General features: G+C 41.9%; 1 protein-coding gene across 1 annotated transcript; it reads right to left on the bottom strand.

Moving 5' to 3' along the window:
* Positions 1-1,134: 1,134 nt before the first annotated feature.
* Positions 1,135-17,796, bottom strand: NOM1 (nucleolar protein with MIF4G domain 1). Its single transcript, XM_054991133.1, has 11 exons — positions 16,747-17,796; positions 14,614-14,738; positions 13,859-14,054; positions 12,276-12,599; positions 11,140-11,250; positions 10,648-10,815; positions 9,402-9,523; positions 4,112-4,244; positions 2,870-3,001; positions 1,978-2,087; positions 1,135-1,727 (listed from the first exon to the last, which is right to left on the bottom strand). The coding sequence occupies exons 1-11, from the start codon at positions 17,665-17,667 to the stop codon at positions 1,550-1,552; spliced, it is 2,520 nt and encodes an 839-aa protein (XP_054847108.1). The 5' UTR covers positions 17,668-17,796; the 3' UTR covers positions 1,135-1,549.
* Between the last annotated feature and the right edge of the window lie 3,666 nt (positions 17,797-21,462).

Consider the following 21,462-nt stretch of genomic DNA (forward strand, 5'->3'; position numbering starts at 1 on the left):
GGTCAAAAAAAGGACCTGAAGAGGCAATAAAGTATTTTTAGACCTGGATAATTCTTGCACTGTCAATGAGGAAACGTTTGTGATCAGTGGTAAAAATATTAGAATTATGGCAGATATTCACCCAAACAGTTTGTACAAAGGGGAATAAATCCCAGACTAGGGAGCAGTCAGAACTGTGAACGTATGTTCACAGATGCTCTTGAAATGGAAAGTTCACCATTAGGAAGAATTGTGTGGGCTTGTGTGAAAAACCTTGGACAGGTTTGCCAAGTTTGAGGTATTACAAAATCCAATTTTAGTCTTCCTTAATAAAACAATTAAAATAAAGATATCAGTTACAGTACAACTACTAAGGATGAGCCAACTTCACCTTCCTCTGTAGATGCCAAATTCCTGTCAAGGATTGAGCCTCCTGGCTCAATAAGCATGCTTGTTTCTTATCTTTTTAAAAACATGGTAGGCAGGCACTTTTTGCTTCCCAGAAAACAGATATAGTAAGGATTTTTTAAAAAAGCAAATGAAGGAACAAGGGTTAATGACAAGAAGAGAGACATACAAGAAAGAGAACAGCCTACGAGCTCTGGAAGGATCTCTCAGAGTGCTCTTCCAAACACTCTCTCAGAGAGCAGAAAGAAAATCTGAAGAGAAGCAGATACTTCCTTCCCAACTGGAGATGTTAAGATCAGCCTACTCCCTGCCTTGGGAGATTGTGGATAGGAGAGCACCTATCATTCCAGAATGTCCTTTTCTCAAGAGAAAATATATTATTTCTGTGGAATGTAACAGAGGAACAGTAGTATTTTTGGATGCACAAAAATGTGATTGACTGCATAGAATGGAGATGCTGCCAAGAAAACTTTGGCAGTATTTTGCACTGGGTTTTATTAATGTATAGTAGTCCTAGACTAATAGCGAATAATAAACTCAGAGAAAGTACAACCAGGGGAAAAGTACCAGACTAATGGTTCTTGTGTCATTATCACAACTTCAGTTCAGTGAAATAGTGAGAATAAAATACAAGAAAGGAAACTGAATGGGGTGAGAAATAAGGAATCTAAATTAGTAAGGTATGCGTTGATGCATCAATTATCACTGAAGGATCAAGTAATAGCTTTGAAAGATAATACAGGAGTGTCAGACTACAAACCAGTTTATTAAAAAAGATACACGCTGTACAAGTTATTTAGCTTTCACTAGTGATCTCTTCTTGTACTTCCCCCTATAAACAGGAGGTTAAAGAATTATTATTTTTTCTGTATTCGGCCACTACCACCATTTGTATAAGGGCAGACCTTTAAAATAAATACAAATGTGTTTGAATATTAAACGGAATCCAGCTCCACGCATGAAGGTCCGGAACATCAGTAGAGCAATCCTAAGCAGAGTTGCAGCCTTCTAAATGTACTGAAGTCAATGTGATTAGAATGGTGCAACTCTGTTTAGGATTGCATAGGAAGCCTCCCATTAGTTACAGATGGTCAAATTCAGTTCATGGGGCTTTCAATTAAGCCCCTACTTCTCACAAAAAGGTCCTTGATCGTTTATGGTGCTATAACTTTAATCTTGATTCTTTTGCTTTCAAAGTTCTGTTTACTAGTTCAATTCGCTCTTTTAGCAGGGTGGCTTCAGCAGCGTTTTTCTTAACTGGAATATTCTTCAGCAAGAAGTGGGTGAGGAAAAGCTTCAATCCTTCGTGTAGCATTCCAAGCCTGGGGTTGTCAGCCAATCTGGAACAATATACCCAGAATTCTGAATTTGTAAAACAAATATCCACAATACTATAAACATAAGATGAGCTAAACAGGAGAGAACTTTATGAAAATAACTGAATATCTTACATTCAGGGGCAGCTCTTGACTACGTGTGATTCATCCAAGTGTATTCTTTATTTTCCTTAATAAAGCCTCTTCAGTCCTCGAGCCACCCCCCCCCCCCGCCCTTTGCAAATGTTGCCTGGAACATACTGGGATGACTTACTTTCCAAAGATGCAGCAGAGATCTTCTGGGTCTGTTTTCAGGAACAGCGTAGATAAAGCTTGCCGTAAAAATTGGACTTTTGGCTTATCCAGTTCACTGAACTCAATGACCTAGTAAAAAAGCAATGAACTCAAAGATTAAAAATGAAAACTCTTTTACAAATGCCGTGAAGCTATTGGGCAGTGTCTAAAATTCTGGCCACCTTCACGTTATGTTACTGACATTTCTTATCCTTATACAGGGTAAGATCCTTATATAGTACCCCTCCAAAAGCCAAAACAAAAAAAAAATTGACATTTCAAAATTCTAATTTCACCTATCTACAAGTTTAGTGTGGGTTTAGGGTTCATCACGGCACTGATATAAAGACACTTACCAATTTCATCAACTCAACAACAGACAGAGAAAGAGAGGAAAGTCTCTCAAGATACGCACTGCTCACTTACTATGTCTGAAGACCACACTGCAGAATTTATGAAGTCACAAACACGTCAATGGGCATTCTCTTAAAGATGATGGGATTTTCTAACACGTACCATATTAGGAAACTAAGAACTAACTGAAAAATAATTCAAGTTTGGGCATCACACTATTTCTTTAAAGCATCCTTGATTAGCTAGGCACTGCTTCAGCAATGCTCTCTCTCAAACAAGATTTGAAACTGTTCAGCTCACATTTTGCCAGTTCTCCCTCAGTGAAGCAACAGAAACGATCCCTTGCATAAATCCTTAAAGCCACTATATTCTCATAAAGCCTGATGGATACTGACAATCAAAGAAGGGGGGGACCTATATTGCTTCCCATGCAAAGTTCACACCAAAGCAAATACATGTTATACATGTAATTAACAAGAAATATAAATACACAGATACGGTAACTGAAAACTACTGACCTTGAAAACAGCGAGGGAGACAGATTTAGTCTTTAAAAGGTGAGCTAAGAGATTAACTAAATTGGAGAAGGTAGTACTGGACAGGTTTTCCAGATCTTTGATTTTGTCCCACATACTGAACTGGAATGTCATCTAAGCACCAACATTAAAAAAAAAATGAAATATTCATCATGTTCATTCATTCAGAAAATGTTTAACGCTGCAAGGTGGCTTACAAAATACAACAAAGAATAAAACAGTAAAAGCTGTTAATTGAAACCCAGCATTTAAAAAACGATAGCATGTCCCCAAGAACTAAGACCCAAGTCTTCTTTAAGCTAGTAAGGAGTTCTTTGAAGCTTGTATGGTAATGCAGTTCATTTTGACACATTAACAGATGCCAAAGTTAACTGGCTGGTGAGTCCCTCCAATCCTGGAGCCTACTTTTTAGGCCTAGCCACTGTTCTTGGGTGAAATGGAGGAGAAGGAGAGCAGGTCACCCCTCTGGTCGCCTACAGGTTTGTCAGGTTGCATTTCCATCTAGATTCTCATAAGGAAAATGTACATGAAGCAATAGATTAGAAGGTATCAGAAAGTGGGGAGCTCCTCTCCCTTGTTCTGCCATGCCTGGGATTCCTTTTTGTACCACAGATAGCAATCTAGCTTAATGCAACAGAAAACATAAGTTGTATTAAATCATAAGAGGGGAAAAGCCTCAATACATTTACATTAACAGGATGCTGCTTTCAACCCAAGGCATCTGAAATGTCCAGCTCTTACTGTAAATCAACCAGCATACGTTCCTCAAGATGTCAAAATAAAATGCTAGTTGCACATGATTCACGTAATTTAGGATTATTACATTGACGATTATCGACTCACATTTAGGGTCACATGAACATATGAAACTGCGTTATACAGACTCAAGAAGACTACTGGCCCAGTATTTTCTACTCATAGTGGCAGACAGAAATCTTCTCAAGAACTTTCCTATTCAAGATCCTTCCTACCTGGAGATGCTGGGGATTGAAACTGGGCTCTACTGCATAAAATGCACGAGTTCTACCCCTTCCCTATGGCCTCTTCCTCACACATTGCTTTTTTTTTTTTGCTTTATAAAAGGGGATGACTTAATTTTTTCTTGAAGCAGATTCTCTGCATACATTTTAGAAATGATATGATCATTTGACTGTACTGGCTGGTGAGTCCCTCCAATCCCAACAGTACAGCTAAGTTAAAAAACCCAACCATTTCTTCACTTACCTGGAATCTCCTATCATATTCACAAAACTTGGCAGACAAATACGCATAGAATGGGTTGTAAGTCTTCTCCTGAAGGCAACAATCTACAAGGACGTGGACAATTTCTCTCTCCTGCTGATCTTTAAGACCAAGCCTAAAACATTAATTGCCATTATGTAAAACAGTTTAAAGAAATTACTTTCCTCTTTACTTGAACTCAACCCATAAAACTTCAAGCAACAAAAGCCAAAATGCTTGGGCTGGGACAATGCATTGCAGTGTGTTATTGGGTCACACTAATAAAAAATGTGTGGGTGAAAGACATAGCATTTGTTTCTGGAAAAGAAAGTATTCTGAAATGTATGCCTTGCATGGTGAAGAACTGTGGAAATACTAAGTGTAAGAGTTGGAAGAGAGGATCATATCACAGACTAGGCGTCACTCATCTCTGACTGCAATGGCATTAAAGGGAACAGAGCGGAAAATCCCCTTTTGTGAAGATAGCTTTCAACATCTAGATTACCAAGTCATCAGCTACCTATACTGAATCAGTAAGACCCTGAAAGCACATTGTGGCTGAAGAGAAACTAGCAGTAAAGTCCTTTTAGTTCTAGGGTACAAGAAATTTCAACCTAATTACAAAAATATAATCAGCGTTAATGAGTTCCTACTGGCTGTCTCAGCAGAAAGTCTGGCAGGACTAAATTGTCTTCTTGCTCACATAGCTGACCCAAACAGCAGAAGATTCAGATACTTTTGGCAGAGAAGGGCCTTAACTTATGCTGTACCTGTTCTGTCAAATAAGTCTGATTTGCCTTCCAGAACTGTCATATGCTTGGCAGCACTACAGCCAATTAAAATGAAAAATGCTTAATATTCTAATGCAGAGCAGGTCAGCCACAAAATTTGCATCATTTCACAACGAAGCTCTCATTTTTGTAGTTTCTAAGTCTGAGATGAACCGCCTGCATACAGTGTCCCAGTCCTGCTCAAATGTAGATTCATGTTCAACTTTGTACAGAGACATTTCAACCAAGTCAAGGGAACATCAACGTGTAATTTGAAACAATTAATGTCAATAACGGTCTCACAAAATGTTATTCGGGCCAAAGACATGCAACTCATTTCTGGGATCAAGTTGCTGGGAATGAATAGATTTGTCGGCAATGCATACTCGTTTCTCACGTAGCTCCTTAGCAGCATTCCATACAGGAGGAATGGCCTTTTGGTCTGATCTTTATGGAAGCGACCTACAACTTTATGCTGCATCCTAAGACATCAGGCAGGTATTTTACAGGTGGTACAAAACAAAGCAGTTAAGTATTTACTTACTTACTTAATTTACTTACAACTGAGACTCAACACAGATTACAAAATATAAAAACAAACCACACAGCAATAAACAATGCAATGGAACTAACCATCCTGAACTTATTAGGGTACCTGAGGGTTAACAGACCATTTTAACAACCATGTTTTCCATATGAATCGGAGAGCTCCTCCAACTAAATCTGCTCTGACCACCAGTATGCTGCATGATGAGATATACAGTTCAGCACAAAACTGAGACAACCAATCCCGAGGAGCCTTTCAAGCACACTTTCCATGCACCAAGTTCAAACAAGGTTATGCATATAAATGTTCCTGGTAGACAATCTTCAGCTACAGAATTCCATCCCCTTAAGAGACTCAGTCTTCACACATCCTCTAAAAGTGCTCCCTATTTGGTTGTTTCTCTCCAAGTGCTCATGCATTGTAACTTGCAAGTGGGGCAAATAAGGCCTCCTGCTTTTTATAGGACATTTCCTGAGCATCTCAGGTTTCTCTTATTTGGCTTCACCACAGCACAAAGTAATATATTATTGCTCACCCTACTTCTGTAGCACAATGGTTGGGTTGTGAATCAGCACTCTGGTGGTTTGAATCACACTATAACCACGAGCTCAACAGGTGGCCTTGGGTAAGCCACTCCTCTCAGCCCCAGCTGGACTGTGGGGATAATACACTGACTTTCACTGCTCTGAGTGGGGCACTAATCTGCCTAGAAGAGCAGTATATGCATGCAGTTATCACATGACAGGAAGTTGCAGGAGCAGCAATTCTCCTGTGAGAGAACAGAATGGACTGGGGTCTGTCTTATGGTGCGTCACTTACAAAGACAGAAACAGAACTTATTGGAAGAAAACAGCTACTCCTTCAACAGTCAGAAAATCCATGGATGTTATATCAGGTCCCCAGAGAACAGCTGTGCTCCCCCATACGCTCCAGGTTATGTTATTTATCTACTGTACTTACAGCTTTTTAACTGCAAAACCAGCTGCTTCTCTCACCCTAGCCCACCACCAATTCCTCTCTCCTGCTGCCCCCCCCACACACCCTGCAGAGTACTATTCTTGGTTCCCACCCCCTGCAGGTAGATTGGCCATTCAGGAGAAGACCCATAGTCATTAAATGAAACATTAAAGCGCTTTTGTCAAACCCCACCAGGAGATGCTTTCAGCAAAGCTATAGTGATTGGTTCCATCACAGTAATCAAATGCCCAAATTCACAATCCCATCCCCCACTCAGGGGAGGTTTAACTACCGTGCAGTGATAGGCTTAAGTGGTTCATGCTGCAAGTTTCCTTAGGAAATGATATTAACAAGAAGCCCAATACACTCAAGGTAGCTCATGGTTGGCTAGTTCCCATTCATTGATAAACAGTTTGTTCCCCTTTATACCATAAATACTAGGAAGACAAGGTTCAGTCCTTGCATGCTTCTACGTGAAAGCAGTGCCTGCACTCCTTTGGTTCTTGCTGCACTCAAAACATATGCCAGAATTTCTTTAGTCACAGCTACAGCTAGTTCTTCCCCAATCCTCTGTTATGCAATAAGGTGTCTAAATTGGGCAGGGTTTCACTAAAATTAATGGGGCAAGACATAAAAGTTCACTTTTTCATCCGACACTAGTTGCATTCAACCAACCTTTTTCTTCCTTGATGCAAAACAAAAAACATAGCCCACTTGGCGGGGAGGGCGGACTAAAAATCTAATATAATAAATAAATACCTCTAATACATGTATGCCTAGACATCCTCAGGGAAGTTATCCAGACACTCCAGTGAAACCGCCACCATCAAAATATACTTCGCCTTTGATGATCTAAGCCTCTTTTGTCTTAGTCCTGAGACTGTAGCAACTTCCACTGCTTATTGAACCAAGGCTCTACAGATACGGTTCAATGATCACTGCAGAAAACAAGTTCCAGCCAAATTGCATCTCAGTGAAGTGGTCCTTTGCCAAGGTTTCCTTCCTTGTAGATACTAATATGCCAGACCAATGAAATCTGTTCCCTCCTGCAAAGGTCCATCTTTTCCCCCACTTTTTCCCAGGTCCCGCTCTATTGCCCTGGTTCAAGCTGTTGATCTAGAGGTCTGAAAGAGCCATACCAGCAGGGCTGCTGTACTCATCCTCTGGTTACCAGAAATCTACACACACATCCAGGAAGGACCCCCATGGCAAAATGTATTGGAAGGCCTAACAGGATTCAGGATGATTCCTGTGTCAATCCTCACCCAGGATTCAGCTGGTTTTCAGCAAGCCACTCAGCACAGGTTGCGCTTTCCAACTTCGTCGGATTTCTTTCCTACAATCATTCCCACTCCCGGGTCTTTTCTCCAGCTTTTCAACTCATTCCCCTAATTGCTGGAAGGCCCTCAGATACATAAATCCTGTTGAATTCCAGCTACTGACAGTTATACTCCACAGCCCAAGTCTATGCATCTCATGCACCCCCCCCCAATAGGTGCTCTGCAGTTTGGCTTCTAGGTAAGCCTTGAACTCTTACGGTTGCTGATCAAGCATGGCTATCATTTTCTGCGGTGCAGCTTCTACATTTTTTTCATGTCATTAATTTCAGTTTGAATAGCTGCCCCTTCCTATCTTGGCTGATTTTGCTCCAGCTTCCAAAGGAAACAATATCCCACAATTATGTGAGAGGGACAAACCTATAGGGGCTAGTTTTCTTGGATAAAAGCACTGGCAATTTATGGTGCCTTTGCAATAATTTGGTTTAGTTACAAACATACAAAGCACACAGTCCCTCCTTCAGAAAGCAGCAAATCCACTGATACTGCATCAGATTCCCAGAAAGCACTTATTGCAGCACCCATCAGACTGTATCCCAGAGTATTATTATTATTGTTTATTTATAATCTGCATTTCTCACTGAGATCCAAGGCGGATTACATACTGCAAGTGAATCAATAGCTAGGACATTCACAGAGCAAAAATACAACATGACCAACAGTTAGTACATTCAATGAAAACAGATAAAATAGGGTATTGTAGCTGCAAATCTGAAAACTAGCAGAAAGCTGAACACAAATGAAACCTTTAACTAAAGCGCAAATAATTAAAATGACATCTTTAGTAATGTCCAACTACCCAGTAGGAATGTATCTACATCAGCAAACAGTACCCAATTGCTTAGTCTATAGCCCTGCCCCTTTACCAAGGTATTTCTCTGAGCTATTTCTTATGACCCAGATCTATCATCTGAGCAGAAAGCCCTCTCGAATAATTCAGTCTTGCATAGTTTGTGGAAAGCTAGGAGAGTGTGAGCTTTCCTGACCTCCTCAGGCAGGCCATTCCATAAGTTGGGGGCTACCACAGAAAAAGCATGTGTACGGACAGCTGATTTAGCCCAACTGCAGAAGGCCCTGTTCAGATGAGCGAAGCAGCTGTGGTGGAAGAGAGGCGGTTTCACAGATATGAGGGGCCCAGGCCATGAAGGGCTTTGAATGTAATAGTTTAACGTAATAGGGCAGCTAACTCCAGCTTCAATTCTCAGCCGGGCTGGTTCTTAAAAATCAAAGTGCAAAACTGCGGCCTTTCCTCACACATTCCTCCCTCCCCTGCCCCTTGCGGAGCACTTGTCTCCACTGCCACCCCCTGCAGATAGATTGCCCATTCAGGAGAACATCCACAGCCATTAAAGGCACATTTGTCAAATCCCCGACTTCCATCAGGCAACACTTTAGGCAAAACCCCAGTGACAGATCCATTCACCGTAATCAGACAACTAAACTAGCAACAGTATTTTGATCGAAGTTATTTTTCCTTCCCATACAGCCAGCTCAAGCTTTAGTTAATGGCTGCGTTACAGATCAAGAAGAAACAACTGTATTAATTGACAGAACATGTATATCCCGGCTAATAAATATGGCCTTCCCTAAAACAGGATTATCTCTTAGGATCTTTGTTTATATTTCAGTTTTACTAAACAAATGGGCTAGTTACAGCCTCTCTTACCCTGGTGAGTACTTACTTTAAAAGCTTTTCGAAGGCATCTAAAAAATCTTCACTAGTCATTAAGATACAAAATATATTCCTCCTGATGTCTGTGTTCATTCTCTGCTTACGGGCAAGCTCAAGAATCTTTGAACTCACCTAAAAGGGAGGTGGGGGAGAGAAGTATTTAGAGCTAGACATTTTATACATGTTTAGAAGCTATGAAGATTCTTAAATATCTCTATCTTTGATGAGCTACGTAAACTCAAATGGCCCAGTAACTTTTTTTTTGAGAACAAGGGCAATGTCAAAAGCTGTATTTATTTAAGGTATTTACATACCACTCTTCCTTATCGCTCAAAGCTTAACTTTCAAGTAAGAATTTTGTAAGTGCTCAGGAAGAACCAACTAGGAAACCGGCTTGTTCAAAATGGTAGCTTTCAAGTACAATAATTAGGGATGTATCCAGATAGTAGCTTCCCTGGTAACTCATGTCAAAATTGAGAGATCAGCCCAGCTACTACCAGATGAAGTATATTTACTTGGTGAGAAGGCAAAGAGATTATAGGGAAGGAAGAAGACAGTTAACACCTTCGTTTCAGTGGACAAAATATGTTTGTGTTTGTGATTAGCTGCCTACTGCTTTAGCCTTTCCTGAACAAACAAGTATTCTTTACTAATCTGGTATGAGGATCAAATAGATCTCTATCATAGAAATTAAAAAAGAATATGTTGAGTACGACACCATCTACTAAGGGAAAAAACCTGCCATTTGACAAAATAACAGAACAGCATAAAATACTAGAAACAAAATATTAAATAAGAAAATGTTATCAATTGCACTTTATATGCTTATTTCATTACCCTTTCCAATACAATGTACAGTGAAAACATTGTCACAGTATACAATGCTGAATTTACAAGAAGTTTCATAGGGCCACCATATGGCAACTGATTCCATTAAGGTTGACGGAAGTTAGAAGATGGAATTGTGGAAGATTTAAAAGTCTTATCAACACCTTTCTGTAACAATCTAATCCCATTTTTTTTAAAAAAATAATTATGGATGGATCAATCTATGGTCAATTTGATGGCAGGACAAATTCTGAAGGGAATATATTCCTATGTAAACTTGTGGATTTTTAAAAAAACCCAATACTTCCCACAACTATCCTCATCATGCCAATAAGGAAAGATTTCTCAAAACAAGGATACTTGGAGGTGGGAGATTGTTTCAGCCACGGTGGCAGAAAATTAGAATGAATAACAATGATCTCATTTACCATTCCTGTAGGCAGTATGTGTTGAATTTTGTTGCTGGAGTTATCAATCATTGGAGCTCCACTCCAAGAGGATCCAACAATCCACCATCGGCCGACCTGATCAGCACTGAGGAGAGATTCCAATGACACACGAAGCTGAGCCTCTTTCCCAGAAGCACTGTTATGAATCTTACAGGGGGGGAAAGTGTTTTCAGGTAAAAGAATTTCAGAACCTTAAAGCTAAAATGACAAAACTGATGCTATCATAATTTGGTCACATCATGAGAAGACAAGATTATCTGGAAAAGTCAATAATACTAGGAAAGGTGGAAGGCAGCAGGAAGACAGGAAGATCTAAAATGAGACGGCTTGACTTAAGAAAAGAAGCCACGTCCTCCAGGTCCATGAAATTAACAGCAAACGTAATCGCAATGTTAAATTAAAGCTCCAACTTTGTTCAATGTATAATTCAGGGTTAGGGAAAGCAAGACAAATCCCCGTCTCCCTGTTTACCAGGGTTCTCTGCAACTTCCGTAGTTTTTCAACCGGCTCAGGATCATAACCAGGGATTTTCCTCATGTCATTATTTTTTAGCGCCAGCATCGTCTCCAGCATAAAGCAAACCTTTTGAGAAAGACAAATAAATCTGTATTATTGCTCTAGTAACCTAAAATGGCAAGGATTTCCACTGTAAAAATGAAACTTGAACCACAGCCAAAGTGCTATTTGCTCCGATATTAAAATCTGCCAAACAAAATTCCTTTGACTGATTTATATAGCATCTTGTTCCTTTTTCAAACATATTAAAGCAAATCTAGACTCCAGCATTTCAAGGGAATGCTTTTCAGGTGAAAACTAACATATTCCCCCTCCCTTTTCATTTCATGACTGAATATACAAGAGGAAACCAGATGCTTACATTGCTTCAAGGTAGAGCTCGATTCAGAGACTTGTTTAGGTGCAATACACCCCACTGTCAAAACGAAGAGCTAGCATAGTGTGTGGCTTAAAGAGCTATGAACCAGAAATTCCGAGCTCAAAGACTATCTCTGAAATGAACTCTAAAGGAAGCCTTAGGCAAACCACCCTTTTTTACAGTACAAGAACACTGATACATATATATTTAAGGAGCACTGAGATAACACAACTATGTAAGAATCAATATCAAGTAGTATTATTTTGACATGTACTATATTGCACATTTTCATCCCCTGGTCCTTGGGAAGTCATGCATGGTACTTTTGCATAGTCTGTATTGCGAGAAAAGCCAGAAGTAGAAGCCATGTGTGGCTTCCCATGCATTTTACTGTACCAGTTTAAACAGACCCACTCTACTGCATTACAGCTCACTTTGTCAGATGCATATAAGTGGGTCCCCATATACAGATAAATAGATAACAGATATGCGAAGTAATGAAAAACTAACTGTACAGCAGGACCAAAGGGTCATGAAATGCAGGAAACACAAGGTGAGATGTAATTATGTAAAATTCAAATGTAACCCAGACAAGTACAGAAACCGTTCCTAATAGCAATAATTGGCAAGCACTGTACATTAATATACATTGCATTGGGAAGACAAGATGTGGACACACACGGCTGTGGATTAAAAAATTGTCCGGTAAGATTTTTTTGTAATGCATTCGTACCCTTGATTGGTCCTGGAATTGCTTCCCTACAGCATTTGCTTTTTTCTGGGTCTCAGTGATAAGCTCTTTCAGCGCCAGAGCATCATCTTTCCTCAAGGAAAACCCCACATTTTTCAGCAGCAGCAGAATTAGTTCAATGTCCTGTTCAGAAAAAGTGCTAACAAGCTTCTTTAAGATGTCAAAGATCAGCAGTGAATGCACTACATAAAAATTATATAAATGAGCAATTAAGGTAAGCAGGTTTTCACATTCTTTCCCTTCCACTTTGCTTCTGTAGACGTCATCAAATTTCCTCACCACCGTTTCCAAAAAGTGAGCGCCAACCTAGAGCGGTTAAACACACATACAAATGATCAATGAACAGCTGACCAGTTAGCACTTAAAAATATATTCAGTAATTTATAACTGATGTTGTACTCCTAATAATTGCTGACTGGCAATTTAAGAGTACCAAACACAGTAGATTGGCTACTGCACCTGCACAGTATCACTGAGCCTTATACTGCTGCTGCACAGACACTCCTTCCGTCAACTGAGCATGCTGGCTCTCTGCTCTGAATGCCTCACTTGCAAATCTTTGTAAGTGGCAGGTACTTACCCGCCTAAGTGTTACTTCATTGATGGTAACAATCATGGTCACAGAGCAGAAAGCCAGGGAGCCCTTTAAAGTAGAACTACAATTGTAGAAATCAGCCACAGTAATCACATACATGGCCAAAATCAGTATGATTTTATTTCTTTAAAACATTTATTAGCCACCTTTCCTCCAAAGGTGCTGAAGGTGGCTTAAAGTGTAAAATATAAACAACATAATTATATTAAAAAACAACAAAAAGAGAGTTAAAACACAAGATACATTTTAAAAGTGTCCTAAATAAAGCAGTCTCCAGCTGCCTCCTGAAGCTAGAGAGTGAGGGGGCCAGGTGCACTTCCTTGGGGAGATTGTTCCAGTCGTGGGACTGCCACCAATAAGGCCCTCTCCCATGTACCCACCAACCAAGCTTATTTGGCTGATGGGACAGTCAAGAGGGCCTCTCCCTGTGATCTTAACTCCTGGGCAGGAAGGTATGTGAGAAGATACCCTCAGATACTTTGGTCCCAAGCCATGTAGGGCTTTAAAGGATAGAAGCAGCACCTTGAATTACGCTCAGGAGCAGTTCAGTAGCTAGTGCTGTTGTGCTGTAATATTGGGGTCACTGGTTCCCAAATAGCTGGCCCCAACCAGCAGTCTAGCCACAGTGTTCTACACCAGCTGCAGCTTCCAAAAGGTCATCAAATGTAACCTCAAATAGAATGCGCTGCAATAGTCCAGCAATGAAGATGAAGTGGTTTTCCTCTGATAACATGCAAAGATCCTTAGTATCTTCAACTAAAATACCCAGAGGTTCCAAATTTTACAAGTATTCTAAAATCATTATTTTATTTAGACTTTGTGTTCTGCCATTTAGCAAGGCAAACCCCCCAAATATGTATACATCTAAGACAAAAATCACCATGCACTATCCATAAATAGTTAATTGGCACTCACAGCAACACATTTCCCAACTGAAATAAAAAGCCGAGACCCAGGAAAGAAAGATTACCTCAATTCCCACTGTACGATGAAGGACGCTAACTAAAAGGACATGCTCCATCAACAACCTGGACGGCATCACTGAGGCCGCAACACAAGCACTCGTAAGGGTATCTGTTAGGGTCTCATTCATGTCTTTTCTACTGTTTGCCATGTACATTTCCTCCAGCTGCCTGCTTATGGAGGCCACGTTAGGTTCACTCAACCTAATGGGAAATGAAACATAGGGAAACAAGGCTTAGCATTTGATGTACTCTTCCCATCCATCATTACCATTGTTAAATAATGTTAAAACATCAGTTCTCTTCTAAATTGCATGTTAAATGGTTCTGGTGTTTAAAAAATCTTTTAGAATAAATGCTCGGGAATACTTTTACATGGACATTTAATTCTGGCCTCTTTAAGACATACCACAGACATCTATAAAATTCACAATGAACACCAAAATTTTAATTCCAAACTTAAAGATGGTTCCACCAATTTCAACAGGACTGTTACTGGAGAAGGCAAAAGCTCACTCTCGATTTTAGCCCTAGATGTAAAGTTACCCAAGTAACTAGTCCATTACCTTTGTAAATGAATTTGGCTTTTATGAACTACACTTCATACGAGGCCTATTCTGTTATGACCTACATTCCCTAACAAATCAAAACTAAACAAAAAAACCTCAGGAGACACCAAATGCAACACAGCAGCGGATATGTTTCTTTGGCAGAACAATATGCTCCCTGGAAGGACATATTGCTAAGCACGTTTCAGAGCTACCTGTTAATGAGCCCTTTCAACGCTTTCTTCAGCCTTTCTAATTCTTCTCTCTTTTTTGCATCCATGATCTCTTCAGACTTTCGCATCTGAGGGGGAACATACTTTGTTGCAACATGGCAAAGTCTCTGAAAAGAAAAGGAACAATGAACCGTAATTTTATTAAATAATTTTTAAGTTTTAAAATATTGCCTTATTCAGAACTTATTCTGCACAACCTGTATTTTTCATTCTTATTTTACTATATTAGCAGACATGTGATGTTTGCCTACAAACGTCCATTCCAAAAAGTTAAAACTGTAGGTATCAAACATTAAGTGGGAAGGTATATATATCATAGTTTGCCACTGTAAAGCTCTGGTCCCTTGAAAACAGTTTTAGAAATCTTACATTTTAAAACTAAGCTCAACCTGACAGGGCTTCTTCATATACTTACACTTGTGAGCACATTCAAAAACACATTTTAAAAAAGGCTGTGACCAATGCTTATTTCCCAACATGTATATCACACAGGTATGCTAGCCAAGGAGCTGAGATTGGCTGTTGCTCCCTAACCACTGGAAACCTAGCATTCACTGTTGCATAATGAACAGATGAATCAGACCTCCAAATCCTTTTGCTATTGTCTGCTCTGAGGGACAGTAGCACTCCAAGGCTTCTTTTCCTAGTGATACTGCCTGATAAACTGGAAATATCAGACTGAACCAGCACGTATACTAACTAAAGAATCCCCTATACAGCCCTTGCTTGTTGGCAGCCATATCTGATCCCTTAGAACAAAACCAAGATACACTGTAGTGTATTTAGCCATCTGTGGGGCAGGACTTTCCTACTTCCTATTCCTGCTGCAGCCCCCCAAATTTTGTTCCAGTGAGTGTGGGAAGGACTCTAGATCCTCACGATCAACACAGAGAAAAAAGTGAGGGTACACAGTGGGAAGAACCAACCAACAGAAATCACCACACTCCTTTGCAAATGGAAATGCAATTCTGTTGGAAGAACTGCAGGGTTCAGCACATTTTATTAGGAGCATGAACACACAAAACGACCTTATACAGAGTCAGACCATCAGTCTATCAAGATCAGTACTGTCTACTCTGGTAGTGGCTCTCCAGGTACTTGGGCGGAGGGCTTTCATGTCACCTACTGCTTGACCCTTTTAACTGCTGAGGTTAGGAATTGAACCTGGGACTTTCTGCACTGAGATGCCACTAAACCATGGCACAAAACCCCGCAAATTTTCCAGCAAGCTTTGGATTCTGTAAAGCCTTTCACCAAGCTCAATTCAGGTGGGTAGCCACGTTTGTCTGTAAAAGAACTTTGACTCTCTCAAAAGTTCATACCATGGAAAACTAGTTGGTCTTTAAGGTGTTACAGGGACCTTCACCAGGCTGGTACTAAGCTGGATAAAGGGAAGTATCCTACACTAGGATGGAAAAAGTTCCTCCAACCTAAGGAGCCTTCTACCAACTGACAACAGAAAAGCTACTTAAGCTGAAGGAAGTCTTCAACCATTGCTTAGTGGAGAGACAGGGTTGCTAATTCTGGCATGGGAAATTCCTGAAGATTTGAGGGAAGGATTTCTGTTTCTCTTAGATCCCATAGTATACTTTGGAGTCCACACTCTGAAACTGTCATTTACTACAGGGGGTAGTCTGGAGATCAGTTCTAATTCTAGGAGAGCTCCACGCCCCACTTGGAGGTTGGTAACTGTATGGAACAGTAAGATACAGGCTAGGGTGGTGCTTAGGGAGGGATTTCAGTTTCTTTCAGGCTCCATGGTATACCATAGAGTCCATACTCTGAAGCTGCCATTTTCTACATGTCTAGCGATCAGTTCTAATTCTGGGGGAGATCCAGGCCCCACCTGGAGCTTGGCAACTGTATGGAACAGTAATATACAGGCCATTAAGTTTAGCATTGTGACAGGCAAAGAGTCCACAATCCAAAAGCGTACTTATACTGAGGAGGGCAAGGACCCCAGTAGGGTATAAAGTCATAAAGTCCACCCTTCAAGGCAGTCATTTTCTCCAGGGAAACTGATCACAGCCATCTGGAGATCAGGTATAATTCTAGGAGATCTCCAGCCACCACCTAGAGGCTAGCAACCCTGCATCTGGCACTCTTTTTACAGACCTCCTTTTCCTCTCTGGGAGATGAGGGATCCAGGGCTGCTGCCTCTGGGCTTCTAGGACCATGGGGCTTTCTCTCTCCTTCCTCAGCCTCGACTTCTTCGTCCACACAGGATTCTTCTGAGATTCCTGCATCCTCCTCTGTATCCAAAACAGCCTCCTCCTCCTCCTCCTCGCCGACTTCTTCCACCTCCTCTTCCTCCTCCTCGCTCAGGCTTTCCTCCTCCGGCCTCCCTTCCACCTCCTCCTCCTCCTCTCCCTCGCAGCTCTCGTACAGGCCCGAGAAGGCGGCCCCGGAGCCCAGCGCTCCCAGCACGTACCCCAGCCCGTCCCGGACGAAGCTTTGAGGCAGGCCTGCTTCCCCGCGGCCAGCCTGCTGCTTCTTCCGACGCTTGTTGAGGCCCAGCTGCCTCTCCAGCCGCCGGATCTCCCTCTCCTCAGCCTCATTGGCGGCCAGCAGAGCCCGTCTGCGTGCTACAGATGCAGCCGAAGGAACGGGGCTGGGCCGCTCCGGCCGGGCTTTGGCCGCGGAGAGACGCTTCTTCGGCTCCAGGGTCGGCGCCTGCAGCGCCGCCGCCTCCTTCTTCGGCGGCGGCGGCTGCTGCTGCTTTTTGCCCGGCGGCGGAGAGTTTCGCCCCTCAACGGCCCTCTTGCCGTTGAGAAGCAGGCGGCGGCGACCCCGCTTCAACTTGCGCTTCTCTCGCTTCAGCTCCCGCCGGTTCCTTCGGCCGCTCCATTTCGGTGGAGCCTCGCGGGTAGAGGAGAGGCTGCCGCCGCCAACGCCGGGCCCGGCCGCCGCCTCTACGAACTCCCGCACGGCCAGCCCTAGTTTCTGTAACCGCCCGGCCTGCTTCTGCTTCTTCCCTCGTCTCCTCTGGCCCAGGCCTTTGACAGGCGCTGCGGAGAGGGAAGTCGGTTGCCTCATGGCGCACCAGGCCGCTCTCCTCAGGCGTCGCACTTCATGGCCGCCGCCATCTTGGAGAGGCCTCTGAGCAGCGAGGCGGTTTCGGATGCGGCCTAGCGAGACAAGGAGAAGGCGGCGCCATCTTGTGGCACCTAGGCACGTTACGGCAAAGACGAAAAAAAATTGCTTGGGTTGTGGCCCTTAAAAATGAACAAGAAACCGGTTTAAATAATCGTTGCGGTGGTTCCTCAAAGGATGCTGGGAATTGTAGTTCGTTAAAGGGTGAGAGTGATGAATGGCTTCATTTCTTAAGTCAAGCCATTTCACTTTGGGTCTTTCTCTTAAGCTGATACAACAGGAAGTTATGTAAGATGTTAGCCCCTGTAAGAAATGAGGATCCTCATTACAAGTCCCTGCTCCCAGGCCTCCTGACCTTCCCCTGTCCAGTAGGTAGGCGCATAGTGCAAAATAGACACAGTTTGGAAATTAAATTTTAAATGTGTGCATGGGGGGGGGCGGGCAGGGTGCGGGGGACGGGACCAGTTTCTTCTTTTCTCGTCTGCACAAGAGTGGAAGAAACACCCATAAACTGACCAGTCTGCTTAAATTGCATTTGGTTGCTATTCTTAAGTGGAACCCATTAGTAAAACTGGAATCAGAATAGCAGTGCAGTCCTAAACAGAGCCCTCCTGAGTCCGCTGACTTCAGTGGACTTCGCTTAGAACTCTAAAGTTCCCAGGATTCAATTTGGTATAAAATATTTGTTTAACATTAATCAAATATATTTTTACCTTTCTCATGGTTTAAGGTGTACATTGCTTCCATTTGAAAACACTATTTCTGTATCATTCTTCCATATTGTCATATCAATCTGCATATTGTTCATTGTGAATGTCCAGTATGCCTTTTGAGAACGTAAGCACTTACTGCTAAGGTCTTCCTAGGCCACATAGTAAAGAGTCCTTGGAAGCCTTGGTTCTTTGCAAATAAAGCACAAATCTCTAAGACGCAGTTTGGTATTCAGTATGTTGTTTGGATGTTGCCCCCTTCATCCCATTTGGAAACAGTTTCTACAAGCAAATAGTAGAGTCCAGTAGCACCTTTAACCAACTTTATTGTAGCATAAGCTTTTGAGAACCACGGTTCTCGAAAGCTTATGCTACAGTAAAGTTGGTTAGTCTTAAAGGTGCTACTGGACTCTTTACTATTTTGCTACTACACACTAACACAAGGTAAGAAAAAAAGGGGCGACGTCCCAAAGCCAATGCTGAAACAAAGAAAACACAGGGACTACGAAAAACCAATCCAGCTCTTATGTTCCAAATTGTAGAACTGAAATATACAGTGTGCTGGAGCTTGATATATGTAATTATTGAGTCAGAAATTAACACCAAACCTCCCAGCGGGAGATGGCAACAGGCTTGCCATTTTCCCGTTTCGCAAGAGTTATGCTTCTTCCAAAGCCACAACTTTTCAATATACTTGCAAAATAAACATTCAATCCTTTCTCTTTTCAAAGTCAATGTGTTCCGAGCTCTTTTTTCGAGGGTTTGGATAAACAAAGTCCATGTTATTATCCCCACAATACAGTTGGAGAGTTGGGGCTGAGAGGATTGACTTGCCCAAGGCTACCTTCCGAATTCATGGCAGTAATGGGAGTCAAACCAGCAGAGTGCTGTTTCAAAGCTCAGCCATGTAACCACTATGCTACAGCAGCTCTCAAAGTGATCAACACAAACATAGGCAAGCAGAAGTGTGTGAGAGTTAAAATTCAACAAGACCTGAATACTCTGGAGAATTGGGCAGTTGTGAACAGGATGCAATTTATGAAGCACAAATACAGGATGGGGGATACACTTCTGGGTAGTAGTGTATGCAAAAGAGATCTTGGAGTAAGAGTGGACTAAACTAAATATGAGCAGTCTGTGTGATGTGGTGTCAAAAAAGGCAAACTCAGTCTTGGGCTGTATCAAAAGGGCCATTGCATCGAAATCGCAGGAGGTCATAGTCCCTCTCTATACTGCCTTGGTCAGGCCGCACCTAGAGTACTGTGTGCAGTTCTGGAGGCCTCACTACAAAAAGGATGTGGACAAAATTGAGAGGATGCAGAAGAGAGCAACGAGAATGATCAGGGGTCTGGAGACTGAGCCCTACAAGGAAAGGCTGAGGGCCTTGGGACTGTTTAGTTTGGAGAAAAGGAAATTGAGAGGGGACATGATTGCTCTCTTTAAATATTTGAAAGGCTGTCAATTGGAGGAGGGCAAGGAGCTGTTCCAGTTGGCAACAGAGCATAGGACTCGAAGCAATGGGCTTAAATTACATGCAGTAAGGTACCAGCTGGATATTAGGAAAAACTTTTTCACGGTTAGAGTAGTTCAAAGGTGGAATCAGCTGCCTGGGGAGATGGTGAGTTCCCCTTCACTGGCAGTTTTCAAGAAGAGGCTGGATGAATATTTGTCAGGGATGCTTTCGGCTCATCCTGCATTGGGCAGGGGGTTGGACTAGAAGGTCTGTATGGCCCCTTCCAACTCTGTGATTCTGGGAATACTTTGGTAGTAGGGAGTGGTCAGTATTTCCCCTAAATGTGAACACATAAATCTGCCCTATACTGAGTGGAACCATTGCTCTATTAAGGTCAGTATTGTCTATTTTAACTGGCATCTAACAAGCTTTAACTCATGAAAGCTTTTATCTTGGAAAATTTTATTGGTCTTTATTCTGATTGAGAGTGGTTCTCTGTGAGGTCTTTCAAATCAGCTATCCGATCCTTTTAACAGGAAATTCTGGGATTTGAACTTGGAATGTTGAATATGCAAAGCTGGAGCTCCGTCACTGAGCCACAGCCTCTCCCTCAACAGTACTGGGCTCTGAATTATACTTTCAGTATTCTTTCCCTCAAAGATAAGGAAGAAAAAGTGAAAAGGTAATTGAGCATCTGTGTCTAACCAACCTTCAGCCATGTGGTTGAGACTGCCAACAAGAAACCCAGCTGCCAGCTTTGCCTTATTTGCATCCGCTGCAGTGCCCCGCCTGGACTCCTTGTCCCTGGGCTCTTGTCTCATGGCTGTCATTCCTTGTCCTCCTAAGTACTGAACATTTGTATCCAGTTCTGGCTGGAAAACTTTAATAACTCATTAATTTTCAGAAGATGGTTTGCTACCTTCTATGCATTGCTCCTTTTTCAGCCATTACATCATGTATCCTAGGTGCCGCAAGCATGAGAGCTACAGCCTTCCAGTTCCAAGAAAAAAGTCCTCTATACATAATGAATATTTCTCCTTCTTTGGCATAAGAGGTCCTACTGATCCATCAAAGTATTCAGGAGAAGACGTTACATTCCCAACTATATTTTTTCTGAAAGATTCCAAAGTCAAACTCTGCTTTACTGACATGTAGGAAAGTATATTAGCATTCTTCTTTAGCATCAAGGTCTGGTGGGTTTTGGCTAGTCTACTTTTTGCAAGATAAAATCTGTAGAAGTTTTTACTAGCCCAGGCTAAGTCGAGATATCTTGGCAATAGGCAGAGGTTTCAGTAACACAAAGCAACTGTGGTCCTAGAATTCAAAATAACAATATCATTTAGCATTGAAAGTTAGCCACAAACATTATCACTCTCATTCCTCCACTGGTCCTAAAAAGGTCACCCAATATTATTATCCCCATATTACAGGTGGGGAAACTGAGGCAGAGAAACAAGATCTTGTCAAAGGATACCTGGTTCATTTGTAATCCGCAGCCTCCTTTATCTTTCAGCTAAAATGTTATGTGAACAAGCAGGCAGGCTAAAAGGCATAGAATCAAGAAAGGTATTTCTT

Source organism: Eublepharis macularius, chromosome 11 (genome assembly GCF_028583425.1).
Source record: "Eublepharis macularius isolate TG4126 chromosome 11, MPM_Emac_v1.0, whole genome shotgun sequence".
Lineage (NCBI taxonomy): Eukaryota > Metazoa > Chordata > Lepidosauria > Squamata > Eublepharidae > Eublepharis > Eublepharis macularius.

Bases quoted from the DNA above. Each gene is read 5' to 3' on its own strand.
- NOM1 (XM_054991133.1), bottom strand. From the start codon at position 17,667: ATGAGGCAACCGACTTCCCTCTCCGCAGCGCCTGTCAAAGGCCTGGGC. The intron at 11,251-12,275 runs GTACGAATGCAT...CTTTCTCAAAAG, and splicing joins AATTCCAGGACCAATCAAGG to GTTTGCTTTATGCTGGAGAC. The intron at 4,245-9,401 runs GTAAGTACTCAC...TTAATGTTTTAG, and splicing joins GCCTTCGAAAAGCTTTTAAA to GCTTGGTCTTAAAGATCAGC.